This window comes from Chiloscyllium plagiosum, chromosome 21, assembly GCF_004010195.1.
Source record: "Chiloscyllium plagiosum isolate BGI_BamShark_2017 chromosome 21, ASM401019v2, whole genome shotgun sequence".
In the NCBI taxonomy this organism is placed as follows: Eukaryota; Metazoa; Chordata; class Chondrichthyes; order Orectolobiformes; family Hemiscylliidae; genus Chiloscyllium; species Chiloscyllium plagiosum.
Window position 1 is genome coordinate 46,688,012 of NC_057730.1, and position 25,044 is coordinate 46,713,055.

Genomic DNA, 25,044 nt, shown 5'->3' on the forward strand with positions numbered 1-25,044 from the left:
TTAAGTTAGTAAGGTACTATCTCCTTGGCACAAAACCATGTTGCCTAACATTGATAAGCCCATTCTTTTCCAAATGTAAATAGATTCTGTCCCTCAGTGCCTTCTCCAGCAACTTTCCCAGCACTGACGTAGGGCTCACTGGTCTGTAGTTACCTGGAATATCCTTACTACCCTTCTTGTACAGGGGGACAACGTTAGCAACTCTCCAGTCCTCCGGCACTTCACTTGTATTTTAAGGATGCTACAAAGATATCTGTCAAGGTCCCAGCTATTTCCCCTCTCGCCTCCCTCAGCAACCTGTGATAGATCCCATCCAGTCCTGGGAATTTGCCCACCTTATTATCCTTTAGCTTACCCCACACACCCTCCCTGGTTATGTCAACATGATCCAGAGCAAACTAACTTGTATCTCTAATCTCAACATTCATCATGTCCCTCTCCTCCGTGTACACTGATGCAAATGTCACTCCATTTTCTCAGGTCCGACACACAGCCTTTCTTCCTTATCTTTTAGCAGACCAACCCCCTCTCTAGTTGTCCTCTTGCTTCATATGCATGAATAAAAGGCCTTGGAATTCTCCTTCATTCTGCTTGCTAAAGTTATTTAATGACCATAGCTGGCTTGATTCCTCGTCTAAGACTGGTCCTACTCTCCCGATATTCCTCCAAGGCCCGTTCTGTACTTAGCTGCCTGGACCTTATGTACGCTTCCCTTTTCCTCTTGGCCAGCTGTGCAATTTCTCCTGTCATCCACAGTTCACAAATCTTGCCTTTCCTATCCCTTGTTTTCAAAGAGGCTTGCCTATCCTACACTATCTTCAACCTCTCTTTGAAAGCCTCCCATGTATCAAATGTGGACTTCCCTTCAAATATCTGCCCCCAATCCACATTTCCCAGCTCCTGCAGAATTTTGATACAATTGGCCTTGGCCCAGTTTAGTACTGTTCCCTTAGGACCACTCATCTTTGTCTATGAGTATTCTAAAACTTACAGAATTGTGGTCACTATTCCCAAAGAAAACCCCCATTGCAACTTCTGCCACCTGGCCTGGCTCATTCCCCTACACCAGGTCCAATATGGCCCCTTCCCTAGTTCTAGAAAACTTCCCTGGATGCTCCTTACAAATTCTACTCCATCTAAACCTTTGACACTAAGTGTATCCCCAGTCAATGTTGGGAAAATTAAAATCTCCCATCACCACCACCCTGTTGCCTCGACATCTTTCCATAATTTGTTTACCTATTTGTTGTTCTACCTCAAGCTCTCTGTTGGGAGGCCTGTTGTACAGCCCCAACAATGTAACTGCACCCTCCTTATTTCTCCGCTCTACCCATAATGCCTCATTGCTCAAGCCCTCCATAGTGTCCTCCTTTAGTACAGCCGTGATATCATACCTGACCAGCAATACAACTCCTCCTCTCTTTCCTTCCTTCCTTCCTTCCTTCCTTCCTTCCTTCCCCCCCCAACCTCCCTGTCCTGTCTAAAGCATTTATATCCTGGAACATTTAATTGCCAATCATGCCCTTCCTTCAACCAAGTCTCTGTGATCGCAATTACGTCTTAGTCCCAGGCACCAATTCAAGCCCTAAGTTTGTCTGTCTTACACACTATATACTCCTTACATGAAAGCAGATCTTCAGATCACCAGTTCCTTTGTGTTCATCCACTCTCTCCCTACTCTTATTGGTAATGCTAACTTCATGATCCTGTCCCATACAGTCTCTAGTTTCCTCTTCACTGTCTACTAGTCTTCTCCTCTGGTTCCCAGCCCCCTTCCACGTTAGTTTAAACCTTCCCCACAGGAGTAGCAAAACTCCTTCGAGGACATTAGTTCCAGTCTGGTTCAGGTGTAGACCATCCAATTTGTAACAGTCCCACCTTCCACAGAACCAGTTCCAATGTCTCTCAAATCTGAAGCCCTCCCTCCTACACCATCCCCGAAGCCACGTGTTCATCCTACCTATTCTTTCATTTCTACCCTGGCTAGCACACTGCACTGGTAGCAATCCTGAGATCACTACCTTTTGAGGTCCTCCTCTTCAACTTCTCTGCTAGCTCCCTGAATTCTGCTTTCAGCACCTCATCTCATTTTTTACTTTTATCATTGGGGTTTATATGTACCACTGGCTGTTAACCCTCCCCTTTAGAATGCTCTGCAGCCAATTGGTGACATCCCTGACCCGAGCACCTTGGAGGCAACATACCATCCAGGAGTCTCGTTTTCAGTCGCAGAATTGCCTATCTACACCCCTTGCAATAGAATCCCCTATAAGTATGGCCCTGAGTCTTTTTCCTGCCCTTCTGAACAGTAGAGCCTGCCACAGTACCATGATCCTGGCAACTGCTGCCTTCCCCTGGTGAGTCATCCGTATTCAAAACAGTATGCCTGTTTTGGAGAGAGATGACTGCAGGGGTCACCTGCACTGCTTTCCTACTCTTTTGGTCACCCATTCACTGTCTCCCTCAGCAATTCTAATCTGGTGTAACCATTTCACTAAGTGTGCTATCCACGACCACCACAGCATTGCAGATGCTCCACAATGAGTCCATCCGCAGCTCCAGAGCCGTCATGTGGTCAAACGAGCTGCAGCTGGACACACTTCTTGCAAGTGTCAGGGACGTTGGTCACATCGGTGAGCTCCCACATCAAGCGAGAGGCACATGCCACGGGTCTGAGGTCCCCTGCCATTGTAAACCTTAACTTTAACTCAACTAACTAATGACAAACAATGCACTTAAATATATAAAACAAAAAAAAGCCTTACCTTACAGAGACCTTTTCTTCTGCTTAGAGAAGGGGGTGGGAGGGAGATACTACACTGCACTGCCCAAATGTATACAAAGTCCTTATCTTTCCGGCAACCACCTGGTCCCAGTGTCACCTCTGCTCTGTCTCCCATTGCTCCCGGACAGGAAAAAGCTGATGTTGAATGCCTCAAAAGTTTTTTTTTTTATTTCCCCCTTCAAGGCCAAGATTGGCACTTTATGCTGAACTTTCCCAAAACAATGGTTTTATTTTAATTTGTTTTTTCTGTCAGAGGTTTCCCCAATGGTGCTATCATGCTTTGCCAAAGCCGTGTGGAACAATTGTGGACAATATAAATAAGCAAAGTTAACTTGAAAAGTTTGATTTAAAAATAGGATTTTGAAAATTTTACATGGAAAAGCAGTTTTCTGCTAATGCTAGTCTTCCAGCCCTCCGAAGCTTTAATGTTGGGTAAAATACCAGTTTATACTTGTGTATTTTCATCTTGCAGCAGTAGGATCATTGTCTAGAGAGCACAGAATACTGTACTTCTCAAAATCTGTTTTCACTTTGTAAAGACAAACTTCAATGTAATTTTGTTTGAAATTTGAGCTCATGATATCTGTGTGCTTATCTATCAAGACTTTACATTTATTACAGCACAACCTCATGATATCTGAAATTATATGCAGCAAAAGTACAGCCAGTTTTGTAAAGTGCTTAGGAAAGCACACAGCAAGATCCCAATAAAATCAGTGACGAGACAGTTTGATTTTAGTGTTGGCCAGGGAACTAAGATGACTTTTTAATCCAGTAGTGCAATGAAGGCAGGCATGATCTTAGTTTCAGTCTTGGATCATTCATGCCAAGGATTCATTGATGTAGTGGTGACTATTGCATTTTCTGAGGTAAATGCCTTTAAACTGAGTCCCTATCTGGTTGCTTAGGTGGGTAGAAAGGTTTCTTTAGCTTCACCTTGAAAGAGGAGGTAGTTCTTAGGATTTCCTGGTCGATATTCACCTTCAATCTGCAATAGTTTAATTGGTCATTTATCTCACTGTGTTTTGTTGAATCGTTGAGGCAATAAACCCTACTGTATTTGTCTGCATAGTCGCAATCTAACTCACTGAATGTGAAGCAATTTAAGGTGCCCCTGAAGATGTAATGAGTTAGTGTAGATTAGATTAGATTACATTACATTACAATGTGGAAACAGGCCCTTCGGCGCAACAAGTCCACACCGACCCGCCGAAGCGCAACCCACCCATACCCCTACATTTACCCCTTACCTAACACTACGGGCAATTTAGCATGGCCAATTCACCTGACCTGCACATCTTTGGACTGTGGGAGGAAACCGGTGTAAATTAGAGTTTGCCCTTACATGCTGTACACTAGGTATTCATAATGCGGAGGTGCCGGTGTTGGACTGGGGTGGATGAGCTCAGAAGTCACACGACACAATGTTATAGTCCACCAGATTTATTCGAAATTACAAGCTTTTTGGAGCACTGCTCCTTCATCAGGCAAGGTTATTCATAGTCCTTGTCTTATTCAGTATATAATTTTGATGTGTTATTTTTGGACTGCCAAGTTCACCCCCAGAACCTTTAGCAATACTTAGTGACTTTTGGATTGTTGTTTTTACAAATTTTTCAGTTAACAGCACACAGTTTTTTTTTCAAAAAAATTTCAAAGGAATGAACATTAATTGAACTTAGAGGTTGTGGTTCCTTTGGATATCCCAAGTTATAATTGATAGTGAGAATAATTAATACTTTTTTTCCTACTGGTATTTTATGTAGAATGTACCCTATATCCAAAGTATTGCTGAACGGGGCTTTTTTAAAAATAAGGTTTTATAGAACTAGATCACAATCTGTAAGACTTGGCACTTGGTTTTGACCATAAATCTTTCAAGTGTAGGCATAATTTAGAAATGTTCTGTAACACCCACAGGCAAGGCTTTGACTGCCAGTTCACCACAAGAGGGAGCTCGACCATCGAAGCAATCTTACAGCAGTAAGACAAAACTAAGTCACCAATTTGTGTAGTTATAATGGAGCTGTTCTTCTCTGAATAAAATGTATTTCATTAGCTAATTGATAAATTCATGGAGTGGTTTGAAGTCTGTAAATACAATTTGGATAATTAGTGACTCACCTTGCATGTTAATTTGCATGGATTCTTAAAGATGGCAGGATATATTGAAGAGTATATTGGCAGATTTAGGGATGTTGGATTTTTAAATAGAATTGTTGAGCACCAAAGAAGGGAAGTTTATGCTGAAGTTTTTTAAAGCTCTGGCTAGGCCACGGCTAGGGTATTACGTCCGGTTTAGGTGGCCACACTTTAGGAAGAATGTAGAGGTCCCTGAGAGGGTGCAGAGGAAATTTACCAGAATGGTTCTGAGGATGGGGGATTTTAGCTGCAGTGTTGGGTTAGAATCTGGTGGTGTTCTCCTTGGAACAAAGAGCATGAGACAGAATTTGATTATACCCATTCAAAAGTATTCGAGCTTTGGACAAGGTAGATGACTAATGCTGTTCCCATTAGTTGGTGCAAGGACCCGAGGTTTATAAAAGATCAGAAGTATGCAGACAACAGCTTGCTGTGCACCAGATTTTTAAACCATTCTTCATCTCTATGGTTCTGCATACCATAAACTCAACCTGTCAATGTTATCCAAACAAAACTCTGACCAAAAATCCCCAACTTGCTCAGTCAAATATTCCATCTTTTATATATGCTGGAGGAGAGATTCTGGAATGTGAGGAACAGTTCTCATGCTTTGGCAATCACTTCTCTCAAAAGGCTACCATTGAAGAAATTCAGTATTGGATATATCAATCAGTATTGTACAAACTGTGGTAGTGTGTGTTTGACAACAAACAGCTCTTCAAGGCCGAGAAATATTTTATGGACAGAACCAATGTTATAACCGGGCTCGTATTCAACTAGAGCCACTCTGTCAACAATGCCTGTGGTACATTCTCTGGATTTGATAGTCAGGGAAACACTAGTGTTCTTTTTAAAGTAAGCACTACAAGCAAACAAAGCTCCAATAAAATCAATTGCAATGGTTGGATTCTGGTCTGGACAACTTAAAAAGTATCTCTTCTGTTTTCTCAAATGGCCCCTTTCAGAGGAGGCCACAGAAAATCCTTTAAAAGCACTCTGAAGCTTTTCTTGAATGTGAAAGCATTGACATACGTGACTGGGAGGAGCTTGCTACAGCTTGGCCATCAAGCTGTATGTTTTAATCCTGAATGCCTTAACAATGAGGTACAGTGGTGAAGAAAGGGAAGTCAGTCCTGTGCTCCAGGTCTTGCTGCCTTGTGGGATATCTACTCCATGTGCTCGTACAGGTCATTCTTCCATAACACGATGGTTGTGTTCTTGCGCAACCCTGTGTTATAGAAAAATTGTGCTCAAGGAACTGTGCTTAAAGTGTTGGCGATGTAATCATGTTACAGCCAACGCACATTTTAAAAGTTCATGCTTTAGTAGCAATGTCCTCAATTCATCAATTGCTTTATAACAAATTCGCTCTAATGAAACTCTCCTTATAGTAGAATAGCCTGTAGGTCTGCACAGGCTTGGTCAGTCATCTTTAAATTGAGCTGTAGCTGACAACGATCAAGGGGAGACTTTTTTTTAAAAAAAATCTTTCTCTCGCTGGGTACATCATGGACTCAGCTGGCATTTGTTGTCATCCTTAAATTAAGTTCAAGATTGGAATAAGATATACCAGAAAATGTGAGAGAACTTATAAATGGTAAATGTTCTACAATTCAATACCCACGAGGCTACTGGCAGTGGAGGCTGTTAATCATTTCAAGAGAAATTTCAGTGGGCACTTGGGAATAAGTATGCCTGGTTAAGAGTATGGAGAGTTGGCTTTGATCTAATGGGCTAAATGCCCTCTTTCTGTACTGTAATAATTTATATAAATGTGACACAAACAAAAATAGACTTACATGGCAGATCAGTCTTAAGTCTGAAATATGCTGCCATTGAGAATCTTTTTGAGCAGGTGGAGCTGAAGTTAAGCTGCAGAACAGAGCAAGGCTGCTTTCTCACATTTGGCCTGTGGCCTTTTTGAAAACCATGATGTCTGTGCTTTTTCTTAAGTTGGTCTTCTAATTCATATTCTGGGAGCCCTTTCTTTTTTGGTTGTTACTAAATCCGTTTCATATTGTCCCTAATAAGCTCCAGTTCAAAGATTTTGGAAAGCTGATTCAATAGGAGACCATTTGTTGATTGCTGGGTTCCAGAATTTGAATTAAAGTGAAAATTGATTATTTCTCTCTAAGTTTGCATCAACAAAGCCTTTGGCTATATCAAAATGCCTTGAGGGTCTTCCAAAGACTTGACTTTGACCAGTGCTTCTCGTGCCATCTCTGCTGCTGATTCTGAAGCCTTTTGTCAATGGTGGAGGCATAAATTGAAGAGGATGTCAATAATATTCAGGTTGGAGTAAAAATTAGCTGAAGTAATGTTTGAAATTTAGGAAAGTGGGTTGTTCCATGTGAATATTTTTCTTGTTTTTAATTTATTGTTTGCCCCTAGTTGCCCTACAGAAGAGTTGGTGAACTACATTTTAGAACTGCTGCAGTCCATGTGTTGTAGGTTAATCCGCAATGCTGTTAAGTAAGGAATTTCAGGATTTTAACCAGCAGCAGTGAAGGAACGGTGACATATTTCCAAGTCAGGATGGTGAGTAGTTTGGAGGGGTAACTTGCAGGTGGTGTTGTTCCCATGTATCTGCTGCCCTTGTCCTTCTAGGTGGTAGAGGTCATGTGAATGGAAAGTGCTGTCTGAGGGCCTTTGGTGAATTTCTGCAGAACAACTTGTAGACAGTACACACTGTGTAAGTTACGGAGGGAGTGAAAGTTTGTGGATGTTGTACCAGTCAAGTAAGATGCTTTGTTGTGGATAGTATCAAGCCTCTTGAGTTTTGTTGGAGCTCTAGGCAAGAGGTGAGTATTCCATCACACACCTGACTTTACCTTGAAGATGTTGGACAGGCTTTAGGAATTCGAGGGTGAGTCCAATTCAGTTTCTGGTCAATGGTAACCTTCAAGATATTGATAGTGGAGGATTCAGTGATGGTAACACCACTGAATGCCCAGGAGCAGTGGTTAGATTGTCTCTTATTAAAGGTGGTCATTGCCTGGCATTTGTGTGGCTTGAATATTACTTGCCACTTGTCCAGATCTTGTTGCGTTTGAACATGGACTGCTTCAGTAACTGAGGAGTTGCAAATGGTGCTGAACATTGTGCAACTGTCAGCAAATGTTCCCACTTCTGACCTTTACAAAGAGCAAAGATCTTGAAGAAGCAGCTGAAGATGGTTTGGCTAGGGCACAATCCTGAATGCTGCATAGAAGTAATTCAGAACTTGGAGTGCACCTGATAGCAATACATCATGAAAAAAATTACAATTGTACATTGCCTGATCTTGACCAAAATTCCTGTTGGTTCTTCTAATTCATTATAGTTCATTGCAACATGACTGCTTTCAGGGTTTCTGTGTAGACGTTATACAATTTATAACTGGCACCAATTAACTTCAATAAATCCATCTGTAACTTTACTTTCAGTTCCAGTGTACATGGAAAGTGTCTCTTCTTTGCCTCGGAGTCTTGGAGATGAAAAACTGTTCCATTGTGGGTGTGTGAAATGGCACTGTCACTGCTATAGTTTGTTAAAATGCCAGTAAACAAAGTCTCCAAACTAGTGTTTTGTGTGACTTTAAATGTTTCTAACTGAGAGTGTTACCTCTTTGTACATGCCATTCCACTGGCAAGTGTTAATTAATCAGCTCTGTTGTTGCTTCGAGCAGTTGAAGCTAGCTTATGACCTAGTTTTGTAGGAATTTAAAATTAAAGGACTGTGGTGAAAACCGTGTTTTAATAACAGGAATTATACTGGAGAGACAGTGTTTTGCTAAAATTTAGGTAGAGAATAAAACTTTCACTCCATTTGCCATTTTATCATGAGAATGGCACAGAAAAGTGCATGTCAAGTTTCCACACGATATTGAAGTTTAACTATTTCAATGTAAACTTGAGCTAACGTAGATGAAGGAGATGTCTCCAAATGCAGTTTCTTGACTTTGGTTCTCCAGTTGAGGTTGTGGGGGAAATAATATCACATACTGAGGATGGATGCTGGGCTTTTGTATCAACAGTTTTGAGGATAGTCAGCTGGTTGAGTAATGGGATAGTGGTGCAAGAGACAGAAGTTGAGGTGGGACAGACTAAACAGGAAACTTCTAGAACAACTGTCCGGCTAATAAAACAGCAATATCTTGGGTGTGCCGGAAATCTGAAATAAAAACGACAAAGGCTGGATTCACTCAAGTCACAGTTGTGGAGCAAAAGAACAAGAGAATGTTTCAGGTCCCTGATAAAACATCAGTTCACATTTGGTTGGCCATGCCTCATTTTGTTTCCTTTTCCCCCATGACTGAGTTATTTTTCTTAAAGTGCAAGAGCAAGTGCCCATTAAAATTTATGGAAATTGAAGTTACAATCCTTTTAAGATGTTAAATGTCAGTATTGAATCAAAATGAGGGAATCCTTCTACTTTATGAATAATTGTGACAGTGCTTAGAATACTATGTGCAGTTCTGGTTGTCATAGCACCAAAAGGTAATAGATCATGTGGACCATAATTTGCTGTTTCACCTTATCCAGAAAAGTAGAACATATTTTTATTTCACTTGAAATTCCTGGTTGACTGAGGAGCCATGCTTTAGAAGGTGATGGTTCTGAAAGAGAAAGCATTTTAAGCTGTACTAATCTCCATCCAATCAGGTGATGTTACAGACCCTGAGAGGGAAAGGTACAGTCTCCAGCACATAGTCCATGGTGATTGACATATCATCTCTAGCTTCTGATAGTTTCAAAGACTATGTTAACTAGTCAATGTAACTTGTGCCTATTGCTATCATATTTTTTAAAAATCTAGATCTTGCTGTGACTCGTTTTTTTTTTTCTGTGGTTTATCCCCTACAATTGCTAATTAAACAGGCCCTGATACTCAGACTAGCAAGGAGGATTAAGGATCTTGCGACCACAAGATCCTGAGCTCAAGTCCCACTTGCTGCAGAATTGTGTCATCGCACTTCTGAATAGGTTGATTAAAAATATCTGGAAAGGAGGGTTGCGGCCTGTGATAGTGTCCATATCTCTGAGCCAGCAGTTCCTGTTTCAAGTTCCACCTCCCCAGGGGTGTGTCACGACATGTGTCTGAATAAGTTGATTTAAAAAATAGGTATTGGGCGCAACACTGTACCTCAACAACTCACCAATTTTTGATGCTGTAACATATGACCTGTAGTAGTGAGAACCCAAAAGAAAACTTTGATTAAAAGAGAAATGAAAAGATGGCTGAGGAGGAAGGGTTGGTAAAGCTTTAATCTTTTCTTTGCGAAAATTCCATCTGTGGGAAAATATAAAATATTTTAGAGAGCAAGTAGTGAACCTGGGAAACAGGCTCCCCAGGTGGTGGTGGAAGGAGAATTGATTAATATTTGAAGCAGCACTCGGGTGATTTGGCATAGCTTACATGAAAGGAACTGTTTAGTTTGGGACTTGATTATATATCACACAGAGAATTTGCTCACACTTTTTTTTACTTTGGGTTGATAGGAAGACTAATTACTGAAGCTTGGCTTCTGTGATCAGTCTACAGCTCCATTACCACTGTACCAAACAACTATTAAATCTTAGAAGCTGAGTTAGGCAGACTGTGGATTTCTTTTCATCTAGCAGTTATGTTGCTTCTATCCTAGAGCCTGTTTCTCAATGTATCCTCCTCAAAAAGGAGCTTCCATTTGGTAAAAGTTTTTAAGGATGATATTTGAAAGACAGTAATAGCTTACTCCTAATGGATAGATATATTTTGCCCTCCAATACTATTGGATTTACCATACCAATGCAGCATATTTATGCTGTTGTAATAAATATGAAATCCAAATTTGCAAGCTGTTTATAGAAATTATAACATGGCTCTTAATGCCAGATTTAATGCAAGTTAACATCCTCCGATCCCTGTTATTTTGTCCTTCTAGGAAATTAATTACCTAAAGTTTCCTGTATACCTTTTGTTGGACAGGAAGCCAATAAAGGTCATCTCCAAGTTTTCTGATGACCCCACCGTTGGAGGACGGTTATCAAGCAACGGTGAGGCAGAATACAGAAAGGAGATAGAGGTTGTGCAATGATAACTTCTCTCTCAACCTCAACAAAACTGAAAAAATTGATCATTGACATCAGAAAGAAAGGAGGAGAACATGCCTCACCTACATCAAAGGAATGGCGGTTGAGAGTGTTGGGATTGTCAAACTCCTAGGTGTGATGATAACCGACAACCTGAGCTGGACTTCCTACATGCATGCGATTGGTTGAGCAGGCATAACAACGCCTCTTTCCTCCGGCGGCTCAGGAAGTTTGACATGTCCATCAGGACCCTCACCAGCTTCTACAGATGCACCATTGAAAGCATACTGTCTGGATGCATAACACCTTGGTACGGCAACTGCTGTGCTCAGGACCATAAGAAACTAGAGAAGGTTGTGTACACAGCCCAGACCATCACAGACGCCATTTATATGGCTCTTTGCTGTGAAAAGGCTGCCAACGTCATCAAAGAGTCATCGCAATCATGTAATGCTGTCTTACAATCTCTTCGGTCAGGCAGAAGATGCAGAAACTTGAATGCAAGCACCAGCATTTTCAAAACAGCTTTTTCCCTGCTGTTATTAGACTGATGAATGGACTCTAACTTCAAATGGTGCTGATCTTGCTAATGTTGCCTGGCACACACCTCATCTGATGCAACCTGTATGCCTCTGTCCAAGTTTTTTTTTCCCACCCTAAGATCTGCATGTCCTTGCTTACTATGATCTGCCTGTACTACTCGTAAATAAAGCTGCTCACTGTACTTAGGTTCATGTGACAATAAATCAAATCAAATCAAAAGCAATGAGATTTGTTTGGATTTCTAAACCATGTCAAAACAACTTTGGAAAATACTCTTAACAAGTTAACTCTAAGCATTTCAAAACCAAAATTGGTAATTATATAGATTGTTTTCAGAACTGCAACTTCTTGGAATGTGTTCTCTTGGTCGATTCCGTTTGATTCCTTTACTTGCTATTGTATTTCAATTTGACTGAGTTGGTATGAGGATGTTTTAAATACTTACTACAGTGATGGTATAGCTTTTGTCTGTGATAAATTGCTGTTTTGAACATCCGTGTGCTAACCAGCATCCTCAAACTCCCACACAGGCAAATCGTTATAAAGGAATAAAAGGAGATTGAAAGTACCATACTGCAAGTATAATTTTGATTTCTAGTGAGCACTTTTTCAAATTTAATAATATTTGTAAATGCTGGCAATTCAGTAAAACCAAACATCTGTATAATTATCCAGCCTCCCTCCAATATATATTTACTGTACTTCAGCCAACCTGTTTGGATATACTGTGAGCAACTCCTAGTACAGGTGGGATTTAAACCTGACAATCTCTCTGGAGAAAAACGTTGAAATATTTAGGTTCAATGGGAAGCAGTGCTGTTGCCTGGTTACCTAATGTCACCAGGTTAGCAATCCAGAACCCCAGAACAATGTTCTGGGGACATGGGTTTGAATCACCCTGTGGCAGATGGTTTCAATAAACTCTGGAATAACCAGTTGGTCCAGTGCCGATCATATAGTCATTGTTGTAAAACCCATCTGGTTTATTTAATGCCTTTTATGTAAGGAAATATGCTGTCCTTACAGTTTAGCCTACATCTGACTCCAGGATCCACAGCAATGTGATGGACTCTTAACTGTCCACAAGCCAGTGACACTTGCATCCCATGCATTAATTCTCAAAATCTGTGAAAATAAGCTCCCCTGCCTCATATAAAGATGATTTGAATAAATTGGAAATCTCTGCCTGCACGGTTCAATTGGGGTCATGTTTCAAAACAACATAATGCTGTAGAAGTAGACAAGAACTTGCTCTATGCATGTGTTGCTGTCTGGCATACCACTTCTGAAGAGCTTCACAGCTGGTTATGACTTTCTATCTGGATTGGGATTTGAATCCTGTGAAATGGCTATGATGCCACAGGCACTGCATTACAGGCTGCACATTTTTTTTTTCCTTGTCTATCTCCGTTTGCTGTCACTCTCTCCACCTCTGCTCCCCACGTTTTTCCTATCTTCCTTCACAAAATTTGTTGTTCTTTCCCCTGCCTTCACGTTTTGCCTTGTTAGTTGGAAGTAGCAATGATAATCCACAGAAGATCATCTTTTACCCTTTGTGAGAAGCAGTTGTGAGAACTGAGAAAGGAAAGCTTGTTTTTTTTTTAAAAGGAAAAATTAAAAAGAGGAAGAAATGCAAAGCTTTAATCCTCCTGTGTGACATTTACAAAGCTACACTTCTTATTACTAAGAACTGACTGCAATAGCTTTTGTTTCGTCAAGTTATTAAGGATTTGGTCTCTTCGAGTAACTTCAACCTCCCTGTTTTTTTTTATATAATATTCAGTCTGAGCAAAATATAGATTGCTTGTCACCCCTTTACTGTATCCATCTAATTATGGTTTTAATATTTATTCTAATTTTAAGCACAAAAATGGAAGGAGGTTGCGAATGGAAAGAGAATAAAACTGGTTTGGGAAAGCAGTCGTGTTTAAATGTTGAAGGAAAGACAAATTCTGTTGAGGCTGTAAACCTGAAATAAAGACAAATGCTCAACCAGTCAAGCAGCATTTGGGGAGAGAGAGAGGTGTTGTATCTCTTAGCATGGCTGTTTTAACACCCCTGTCCCCTTCACTATTGTTGCCTGACCTGCTGAGTGATTCCAGTTTTTGCTGTTTTTACTGTTGTGTTGATAGTAAGTTAGTGACGCGTCCTTGTAACTGGAGACTTCTTTAATGGCTGCTGTTCAAAGGTGTAGAGCACATGCTGCTCATGTAGAAAGAGCATTTAGGTTGCAGGTCTGGTCTTGAGTCCTACTCTGCTGGTGTCCTGTGCTTAATATAAAAATAAGTTTAGGATTTAGGTCCAAGGTAAATATGATGGCTATGTGTAATTATTTTTGTAACAGTATGTGGTCAAATTCCTTCCCTAATGAGAATATGGCAGAATTCCCTCTTTTCTGCCAAGTGGTGTAACTTTTCTGAGTGTAATTTTATTTTCTGTTTGCTAATTATAGAAAATTAAAATAAATGTTTCTGATTTTTAAAAAAATTTACAGAGGAGTGAGGTGAGCTTCACTGGAGTGGAGGTGGAATGAGGTGATTCCACTAATTGAGAATTTCATTTTTGTTTTTAATACTCAGGCTGAAGGCACTTATGTGATCCTCATTTTATTTTCCTGGCTATGTGATTACATATTTTCCTGGGAAATGCCGAACAGCTTAACAGTCAGTTTTAGGAATGTGCAGCACGGAAACAGATCCTTCAGTCCTGTGGAGGAAAATAACATTAACGTTTACCATAAGACATAGGAACGGAAGTAAGGCCATTCGGCCCATCGAGTCCACTCCGCCATTCAATCATGGCTGATGAGCATTTCAACTCCACTTACTCGCATTCTCCCCGTAGCCCTTAATTCCTTGTGACATCAAGAATTTATCAATTTCTGCCTTGAAGGCATTTAGCGTCCCAGCCTCCACTGCACTCTGGTGGGCCTGTGGAATTCATTGCCACACTCTCTGGCTGAAGAAATGTCTCCGCATTTTTGTTCTGAATTTACCCCCTCTAATTCTAAGCCTGTGTCCATGGGTCCTAGTCTCCTCGCCTAACTGAAACAATTTCCTAGCGTCCACCCTCTCCAAGCCATGTATTATCTTGTACGTTTCTATTAGATCTCCCCTTAAGCCTCACAACTCAAGCCTACGATCTTTCATCAGAACCTGCTGAGTATTTCCAGCAGTTTTTGCTTTTACTTTAGATTTCCAGTGTCCTGCTTTTTCTCATTCTTATCACTTTATGCTTTGTGGTTGCTGGAATGATTGAACCCATCAAATAACTTTTTAGATGCTGCAATTGTTAGCACTAGTTATATTTCTCCCCTTTTTTGTCTTACTTTCAGTCTGTTTAGACATGATATGATATACCTTCTGATGTGGGACTTGAACTCTGGGCTAGAAGGTCCAGATTCAGGACATAACCACAAACATTAGACCCTTCTTCCAGGTTCTCCCAACTGCACCATGTAGCTGCCAAACTTGATGCGCATTCCATTTGAAGGACTCTGACCCGAAATGTCGATTCTCCTGCTCCTTTGATGCTGCCTAACTTGCTGTGCTTTTCCAGCAACACACTCTTGCGCATGCCTGATCAGACCAGCCTGCTGGCAGTTGGGATTCCTTGATCTCCAAGAATCCTGCTGCTGCAGTGTGGCTGGATCCCAGGCAAGAGCCACTGTGCTCATCTTGGTTTCAGTGCACTGGGTGCACTTTACAGCATGATTCAATCACTGGCTCCATGCATCATTGATTCCCATCTTTAAAGCAAACTCATAACTGCACAGGTAAAGAATTGATCTCCGAGATTGCCTGTGTACACTTGTAAGAGTCAAAAGGAAAGAGGGGATCCTGTCTTGAAAGGGGTCAGAAGTAATCTGGTGTAGTTGGGGGTCTATCTCTCCATGAACACTTGTTTGTGATTAACACCTTCTGCCCAACTGTATAGAATTAGTTTGGAAATAGCAGCATGTACTTTCCAACAAGATTATGAATAAGACAAGATTGTTGCATATGTTTTCCACATTGAAATTTGTAAGTGAAGCCATCTGTGGTGTTGCACATTAGTAACTTTTGCTTTGTAAGCAACTTTTGAAATGGTCTGTTCTAATTAACTGATCAAGTTCTGTGTGCTTGATCTTTGGATGTTAAGATGTGCTCTACAATTGTATGCTTTTATGCCTGAAAATCCCTTTTTTTAATCTAAGTAAGCTTTCTGACTAGTATGTGAAGGTAAACTAGCCCAATTAGAAATAATGCTTTAGTATAATGAAAGAGTTATTAGCAATTCTTGTTTATATAATGTAGCTTCATCCAACGAGTTATTGTTGTGTAGGGAGGGTCATTTGAGTGTTGTGTTAATCGTGACAGCATTTTATACAGGAGTATGTGTTCTGGGACACCCTCTGAGTGAATAATTTGACTTCAACAGAAATAAATGATACACAGTTGTACAATTAACATTGTATCAGGAGTTTTGGGTAGAGGTTTTGTCAACATGTGAAAGTTGCTGAAACATTCTCAACGTTCTTGAGATAACTTGTTAATTTTTGTCTTTTTTTTTCCCCCAACTCAGCCAGGTGTTCTTGGATATTTCGAGTTTAACTCCTCACCACAGCCTCCGGGTTACCTGACACTCTATGTCTCTGCATTGCATGCACTAAAACGAGGTGAGATTCCTCATTAGCTTTTGAATACTGCAGCTCTTGCGTAAGAACATAAGAAATAGAAACAGGATTAGGCCATTCAACTTTCAAGCCTGCCCTGCCATTCAGCAAGATCATGACTGATCTTTCCTAGGCCTCAACTCCTCCCATGTGCCAGCTGAGCATAGCTGTCGACTTCCTGATATTTCACAACTCTATTTATCTACTTCTCTTTAGATCTAGCCTTCACAACTCTCTGTGGCACAGAATTTTCAGCATTTATTACTTTCTCAGAGAAGACACTCCTTTGCATCGCAGTTTTGCCGGGTATCTCTTTATTCTGTGACTTTGCCTGGTTTGAGATTCCCCCAATAGTGGAGCACCCTCAGAATCTCGTATGTTCAGCATGTCTAATGAACGAAGGCCCAACCCGTTTAAGCATTCTCAATAAGCCAGCCAGCCTTGTGTATGTCTTGTGAACTGCATCCAATGCCAGTATATACCACCACCTCTTTATGTATGGGGGCCACAAATGTACACAGCACTCCAAGTGTGGCCTCACCAACATGCTGTAAGTTGTAACAAGGCTTCCCTACTTTTGAACTCCAACCTTCAAGCAACGATGGTCAAAATTCTATCTGCTGTCTTCATTTCCTGCTACACCTGCATGCTCGTGTTTTGTGTTTCATGCACAAGAACACTCACATTTACTTGATCTATGTCCAAAGTAAATTATGTGATATGTGGTTCCAATTTGTTATCTGATAAAGAGCATTCTAAATTATTTGATAATCTCATCGAAGTTTGCAATGAGGAGATGATATTTGACCGATAACATGCATGACCATCCTTTCCCATGTTTTTAATCTTATGCACCTTTCTTAAAAAAAAATGAATATTTTGACTGTTATAAAAAGGATGCTGCCTGTTCTGTTTTTGAGCAGCTACAACCCAGTTGTAATATGGAATGTCTGTAGCATGCAATCTTAACTGAAGTGGTATTAAGATTCTGAGAATGATGTTTTAAGGCTAAACCAAAATGTAACCTCAGTATTGCTGGCATATTAGTTAATGCTGATTATTGGATTTTTCTTTGCATCCATTGAAAATGTTCAAGGAAGTTGTAGCAAGTTTTTGCTCCTGTGCAATTTTAACTCCATAGTCAGTGCTCACTGTTTAAAAGTAAGGCTAGATTTTCCATCAGTAATTTAATTAATTAAGAGCGACAAAGGTTATTCTTAGAGTAGTACAGCACAGGAACAGGCCCTTCGACCCACCATAAGACATAGGAGCGGAAATAAGGCCATTCGGCCCATCGAGTCCACTCCGCCATTCAATCATGGCTGATGGACATTTCACCTCCACTTACCCGCATTCTCCCTGTAGCCCTTAATTCCTTGTGACATCAAGAATTTATCAATTTCTGCCTTGAAGACATTTCTGTGAAATCCTTCTCAGAATTACTTGTCTTGCACTAATATGACAAATGTAATATCAGTAAGAGAAAGGCTTACTATTTCTTTGCTCAGTTGAGGTGTTACTTGTTTTCGGCATTTAGACAATCATTCAAAATCAGTGCCTTAATTTTTATTTGTTTAGGCTGATGGTATTTGCGAAAACATTTGCAGCATGTTCCTTTTCTCCCACCTGTTTTGCTGCAATAATGTGTGCCAGAAAATCTGACACATGGAACAAATGTTGCCCATCAGTTTGACTTTTGACACTTTGCTCTTTTTTTTTGCTATCCATAAGGGGAAAAAATATACATTTTAATTTGATTAAATGCATCAAATGTTGATTGCATTTAAGTGAAATTAGTATTCTGTTCCTTAACGTCTTCAGCTAACTGGTAAGTTATCAGAGGACATTAATGTCTTCAAAACATTGTGCTAACCTAATATTGTCAACCTGAGGTTCCTCCTTTTCACATATGCGAGTATAGATAGGACCTCTTCCCCCAAGCTTCACTTCTGTTTTTGGCTGTTATCAGCTATCACTTCCAGTTTCTGTACACTTGCTCACTTTATATTTTACTTTTGAGCTGGAGCTATATTCGGTTTTATGACCTTTCAATTTATTCAGTTTGCAGGTGAAATGATTATTTCATTGCCATGTGAAGCAGAAAAATCAATTGAAAAGTGATGAGATTCTATCGTTTAGAAGTGGAGCAAACACTAATTGAAATCAGTGTGTGAGGGTGTAGAAATTAATATTTCAACTGCATATCTTTGAAACTGAATTGCTGTTTTGGGTTGAAAGCTGGATATTGGATTCTCTAATTTTGGTGCAGTTTCCTCTTGCTAACCTGAGTAGGGGCATTGGTCAGTACAATGCTACACCAAACTAATAAAATTGCATTGCAGTGCTGCAGAAAGAGGGTGTCTTGGAGGTTTCTGGCAAATACTTAAATTTGGCTTGAACTAACCTAACAAAAGGAGTGCAGTTGCATTACTGTGTGCAGTCTATTGATCATCAACTAGTGGAAAGGATGCAGAAGCACAAATCTGCAGGGAAGTAATGGAAAAATGCCAAAGTTATAATGTGAAACTTCCAATTATACAAACATAGACTGGAATACTTGTAGCCTACATGGCTGCAAAGGACAAGTGTTCTTTGATTGTGTGTTGATATGAAATGGGTAAACCCCTCTGCTTAATTTAAACCAGCAATACAGCAAAGATTTATCCCATGCAGTAATCTGTCAAAGTTCGAGAGGACAAGAACTATTTAAAGTAAAAATGAACAAATTTATTTCTTAAAGTATAACAGAGAATACTTAACTAACAACTATTTGCAACTCCTTCCTCCAACCTATCTTTTACTTTCCCTTCTATAATACTAGTCCGATTTAAAAACCCCCAAGTAAGATTTACCATAAATTCAAATTTCAAAGCCAGGCAGCTGTCGAATCTTCCCTTTGTATCTTCCTCTGTAGATTTACTTAGGGATTTCTGTTTCACAGGTCATTGATAGATAAGGTACCTTTTTAAGAGAGCTGTATTTTGGGCAGTTTGTACATGCTGGTGGCTTGGCAGTTCTCTTTCAACCGTTCAAGTTTTCCCAGCCTTCTACTCCAAAGCATCAGATTGTGTCATTTAGCTTTTAATATTGTCAGTATACTAAATTCAAACTTGATTGGATTCGGTGTTTTTGGGGGTATAATTTCAACTGATTGGCTGCATTCGAATTTGTTTTTGTATCCAGGCAATCAGCTACTCTAGATGGTGGACCACATGTTACATTGTAAATTCTCCAGCACTCTGTGTGCCTCTAAGTTCTTCATTCTCTTAAAGGTACAGTACACTACACCTTCATAAAAGTGTAGGAAAGCTTCCTTCAACAGTATGTTTCCAGTCCAACACGAAAGGATACATTTTTGAGCCTGGTTCTTGGAAATGAGGTCGACCAAGTGGATCAGATGTCATATGGGAAATGTTTAGGAGTGATCCTTGTATTGTAAGATTCTGGATGATGGTGGCAAGTGACATGCAACAGTTCAGAGTGAGAAAACTAAATTAGTGGAAAGTTGAATTCAACAGAGCTGGGCAGGTTTGACTGGAATGAGGGGTTTACATGAAATTAGTAACTGAACAGTGGCCTGCTTTCAAAATGAAGGTCATTTTGATACAGCCCAATTATATTCCCTCAAATCAGAAAGCTAGGACAGTTTTAGCGACTTAAACAAATCCAGAGTATCCTGGATGGCAAAGGAGAGAAAATCAGATGAAGAAAAAGTGTGCGTATTACAAGTGTCAGATTAAAAGAGAAAATTGAGGATAAAGAGATATATTGAAGATTCAGAGGGGAGTTGCAAAAACTAATGAGAAGCAAAGAGGAATAATGCGGGGACTGGCACCCAGTGTAAGGAGGTGTCCTATGGTTTTCCATGGCCACGTAAATAGTAAAAGGAGGCATAGGGCTGATTATGGACTTAAAAGAGGATTTACACGAGGAGGAAGGATCATTGGCCGAGCTGTTAAATTAATACTTTGCATCTGTCTTTACTAATTATAGAGAGTGCTGCTACCCAGGACCTGATGACATGTGAGGGAACTAAGTCATGAGAAGGGTTCAAAATTAATAGGGCAGAAGTATTGGATCGGCTGTTAGTCCTAAAAATTGACAAGGCAGTGGGACCGGATGAAATACACTTAAGGATTTTGAAGGAAGTGAGAATTGAAATTGCAGGAGCATTAGCACTTCCCTAGACTTGGCAGAGGTGTTAAAGGACAGGAAAATGGCAAATATTATGGCCTTGTTCAACAAGATTTGTAAGGATAAGCCTAGCATTTACAGATCAATCCGTTTAACTGAGAGAGCTTCTAGATGCATTCATTTGGGATAGAATTAGTAATTATGTGGAAAAAAACGTGAGTTGACTAGGCAATAATGTTCAACTAACTTGTGGGACGTTTTGAAGAAATAACAGGAAGGGTCGGTGAGGGTAACGTTGATGTGGTATACATGGATTCCCTGGAAGGCATTTAGTATGGTGCCATAGAACAGACCACAAGGAAGGTTTCAGGCGTGAAATAAGCGAGTCCGAAGCAATATGGATTGAAAATTGGCTGAGTGATAGGAAACGGGGAGTAATTATCAATTGATAGTTTTTGGGCTGGAAGAAGGTTGTAGTGGTGTTTTCTCTGGGTTGATATTGAGATCATTGATTTTCCTGAAATGTTATGATCAAATTCCTGGTGCAAGAATACACTAAAGTTGGAAGAATTGCAAACTGTGATAGGACGGTGTGGAACTCCAGAAGAACATATTGAACATGTTGGGACTATTCTCTTTGGAGAGAAGAAGGATAAGAGGAGTTCTGATAGATATTTTGAACAAAGAGTGGGCTTGGTCGAGTAGATAGGGTGAATAAAGAGGGAAAGTGGAAAAAGCATAGCAGGTCAAACAGCATCAGAGGAGAAGGGGAATTGACATTTCAGGTTGGAACCTTTCATCATTTTTTTAGATTTTTTTTTAGATTTTTTTTTTAGATTAGATTACAGTGTGGAAACAGGCCCTTCGGCCATTGAACCCGGGTCTCTGGCGCTGCGAGGCAGCAGTGCTAACCACTGTGCCACTGTGCCGCCCATCATCTCCAGTATCTACAGTTCTCACTATATCCTAGAGTAGATGGGGAGAAACTGTTGCAGCTAGTGAAAGGAATAAGTGACATTGATTTAAAATGATCTGCAAAAGAAGCAAGAGTGAAGTTAGAAAAGACTTTTTCCAGTCTGAGAGTAGTTGAGTTTTGGAATGCACTCCCTGAAAATTTAGTGGAGGCAGGTTCAGTTAGCCATTCCAGAAGGCAGGAGATAATTATTTAGATAGAAATAGTGTGCTAGAGTATGGCGGGGGAAAGCAGAAGGTTAGGATTGATCATTTAACAAGCCAGTACAGGCACGATGGGCTGACTGAACTCCTGTGCCACAGCAGTCTTGTGATTCTGTAATAGAACATTTGACTTCAGTTCCTGATTTGTGACAACTTAACTAATTCTGCTGTGGTATTATTTGATGCCAGACAGTTGGTCTTGTCACCTTGTTTAAAATGTATGGGCTTGTGCTTTTGACCACTATTTTACGATCTTGCTGCAGAACGTGCACACTGGAGAGAGTTCAGGTTCTCCTCCGTCTTCATTTGCAAATCTAAATGGTGAATGTTGTTACTCAGAATCTTGGGCAAGGTGCCAAAAGAAAATTTAACACCTTCAGAAAAATGGGAAAGAAAAGCTAGAAAACAACAACGCTAATAACACAACCGCTTGCATAACTCGGGACATAGTGGTCCCATCGTGCCTTCTCAGAAGGAAGTACTGTCAAGCAATAGGCAAGACAATCAGAAATTGAAATAGAGGATTGTAAAGATAAATTCATATTGAGGTAGAGGGAAAATATTATAATTTAAAAATATAATCCCACAAATGTAAAGAGTTAAGTCTATTTGAAGGGAGCCAAAAATATTTTGCTGTTGTTTTGGGGATAAATGTGATTTTCCATCTTCAGAATTGTGAAAGGACAAAATAATATGCTTTTCTGGCCACATTGGGTTGATTTAAGGTTGAAATATCAGCGTGCTTTAACATACGGTGGCACAGTGGTTAGCACTGCTGCCTCACAGCGCCACAGACCTGGGTTCAGTTCCTGCCTCAGGCAACCGTCTGTGTGGAGTTTGCATATTCTCCCCATGTTTCCTTCGGGTGCTCCAGTTTCCTTCCAGAGTCCAAAAATGTGCAGGTTAGGTGAATTGGCCATGCTAAATTGCCCGTTGTGTTAGGTGAAGGGGTAAATGTTAGGGGAATGGGTCTGGGTGGGTTGCTCTTCGGAGGGTTGAAGGGTCTGTTACCACACTGTAAGTAATCTTTAAAAAAACATTTGAAGCGTGTTATTTATTTGAGACACCATTTTTACTAATAAAGTCATTGGTGTGTTTACTTCTATGTGGAAAGTCTATGTTTTCTTCTGAGCTTAATTTCTGGTAATACTTGTACCTTTGTGAAAGGAATATGCATGGTTGTTGATCTTTTCTATTTAACACCTTGGAATGTGGGGAAGAAGGCTGAAAAGTAATGTTAACTATTTGAATTATTTTGAACTGCTTACTTAAACGGAATTTGATCACACATTTGCATCATCAATGAAATGCATTGACTGAATATGGGGTGTTTTTGAAGATTACCTTGTCACTGCAGAGAATAATATAGTTACCAATTTTAAACACAGCTGTCATTTTGATTGTGAGTTCAGACAAATTGAACTCTCGACTTGCCTCTACATGCTAGCAATACTCTGTTGAAGTTGAGAGCTTATTCACTTTTCCACAGTACAGCAAACTTTTCAATGACTGCATGTGTTTAATTCCATTATACTTGTGGTTCAGTTCAGATAGACATCAATTGAACAGACATGTCCACGCATCCTCTATTCTAGTTTAAACAGAGCATTACAAGCGGCAGTGGATGTGCATGGAATTTGCAAGTTCCTTTTATGAATACTTGGTGCTAATGTCTAAAATGTCATGTCAGCCAGAATTACACTGAGGTCATTTGAGTTTATAAGCCATTATGCTTAATGTCTCATTATGCTAATTGGACTCTGTTTAAGTACTGCCAATTAATGATGGCTAAATGTCTGGTTTTATTGTTGAAAATCCCTGTTAAGATATTTTGTTAAAATTATGCTATGGTACCAGAGAATATTTTATTTAGACAAATAGAAGTGGCTTTCTGATGTGACAATAAAGTTGCTTGATTAGTATTTAAAATTGCAATTTTAAGTATCTTTATTGATTTTGATTATTATTTTTCTTGAGGATAGGTGATGTGCATAAAATCTCATTAGCTTTCTATAACTACTCTTTTTCAAGGTTTTGGGTTGTGTGTTTTTCTTTTCTTTTAAAGCGTTCTAGAACTTTTACAACATGGAAAGAAGTCCTTTTGACCCATTGTGTCTGTGGGCATGCCAGGCATGCCATTCTCATCCCATTCTCCAGCACTTGTCTTGTAGCCTTGTATTTTTTTCAGCACTGTCCCCATGACCTGTCCTACCTGCCAATCTCCCTTCCCACCTAATCCGCTCCACCCTCCCCTCTGACCTATCACCTCTCCTCGGATGCTGCCTGACCCGCTGTGCTTTTCCAGCACCACTCTAAGCTCTGGTTTCCAGCATCTGCAGTCCTCACAGCCTTGTATGCTGTGGTGTTTCAGATATTCATCTAACTGGTTGTAAACTTGCTTGTTGGCTCCTGCCCATATCACCTTTTCAGACAGGTGAGTTCCAGATATGCAATTCCCATGGGTGAAATTTCTTTTCTTTAAAGCCCCTCTGAACCATCTGCTCCTTATCTCAAAACTCTGCCCTTTTCCCTCTATGAAAAGGAAAAGGTTCTCCCTACCCATCATGCCAATGCCCTTCAGAACTATGTACATCTCAATCAGAACCTCCTTCAGCCCTCTCTGCTCGAAGGAAGACAACCCCAACATATTTAGTCTCCATTCATAGCTGAAACCCTCCAACAGAGCCTGCATTCTGGTGAATCTCTTCTACACCAGCTCTAGTGTAATCACATCCTTCCTGTAGTGTGATGCTCAGAACTGTGTACAATACTCCAATTGTAACCTAACTAACATTATATACTGCTCCATCATAGCCACCTTGCTTTTCTCTTCATTGCTTTGACTAATAAAAACAAGTATCCATAAGCTTCAATTGTCTTCAAGATCCATGGGCATGTGTACCATGGTCCCTCTGATCACCTCTATTTCCGAGGGTCCTTACCATTCAAAGTGTATTTTCTTGCCTTTTAGTCCTCCCAAATACATTTTTTTCAGGATTAAATTCCGACAAGCTGAACCAGCACGTTAAAAACAGTAGTCCTCTAAACTATCCATTGTAGCTAGTATTGTTCTATTACATTGGATCTTCTAATCCTAAGACGCTGTTGAATGGATTTTTGAGATCTGTTTAAATAGAGCATTCTTGTGATTTCAGATTATCAAGGAACCATTCGTTTTGGTGTGATAACCAGCAAACAGGTGGCAGAAAGGATATCTGTAACCAGTCCTGGAACAATTTATATGCATAGACATTTCAACTCTTCCATAGTAAGTGATAACTTACAGACAGTCTTCGGTTTCTTAAAAAATTACTTTATATTTGTTAGGCCACTTGGAATATTGCGAGCAATTCTGGTCTCCTTCCTATCAGAAAGATGTTGCAAAATGTGAAAGTGTTCAGAAAAGACTTACAAAGATGTTGCCAGGGTTTGAGCTATACGGAGAGCTTGAATGGACTAGGGCTGTTTTTCCCCAGAGTGTCAGAGGCTGAGGGGTTACCCTATAGAGGTTTTTAAGATCATGAGGGTATGGATAGGATAAATAGGCAAAGTCTTTTCCC

At 40.1% G+C, this 25,044-nt stretch overlaps 1 protein-coding gene across 3 annotated transcripts in view; it reads left to right on the forward strand.

The window, feature by feature from the left end:
- The window catches only part of txndc11 (thioredoxin domain containing 11), an 81,154-nt gene that overhangs the window by 27,540 nt on the left and 28,570 nt on the right, over positions 1-25,044 (forward strand). For all 3 annotated transcript variants that reach the window (XM_043711987.1, XM_043711988.1, XM_043711989.1), the window contains 2 exons: positions 16,084-16,177; positions 24,640-24,752. In XM_043711987.1, the coding sequence (XP_043567922.1) occupies positions 16,084-16,177; positions 24,640-24,752 (207 nt within the window). The remainder of the gene's footprint in view (positions 1-16,083; positions 16,178-24,639; positions 24,753-25,044) is intronic.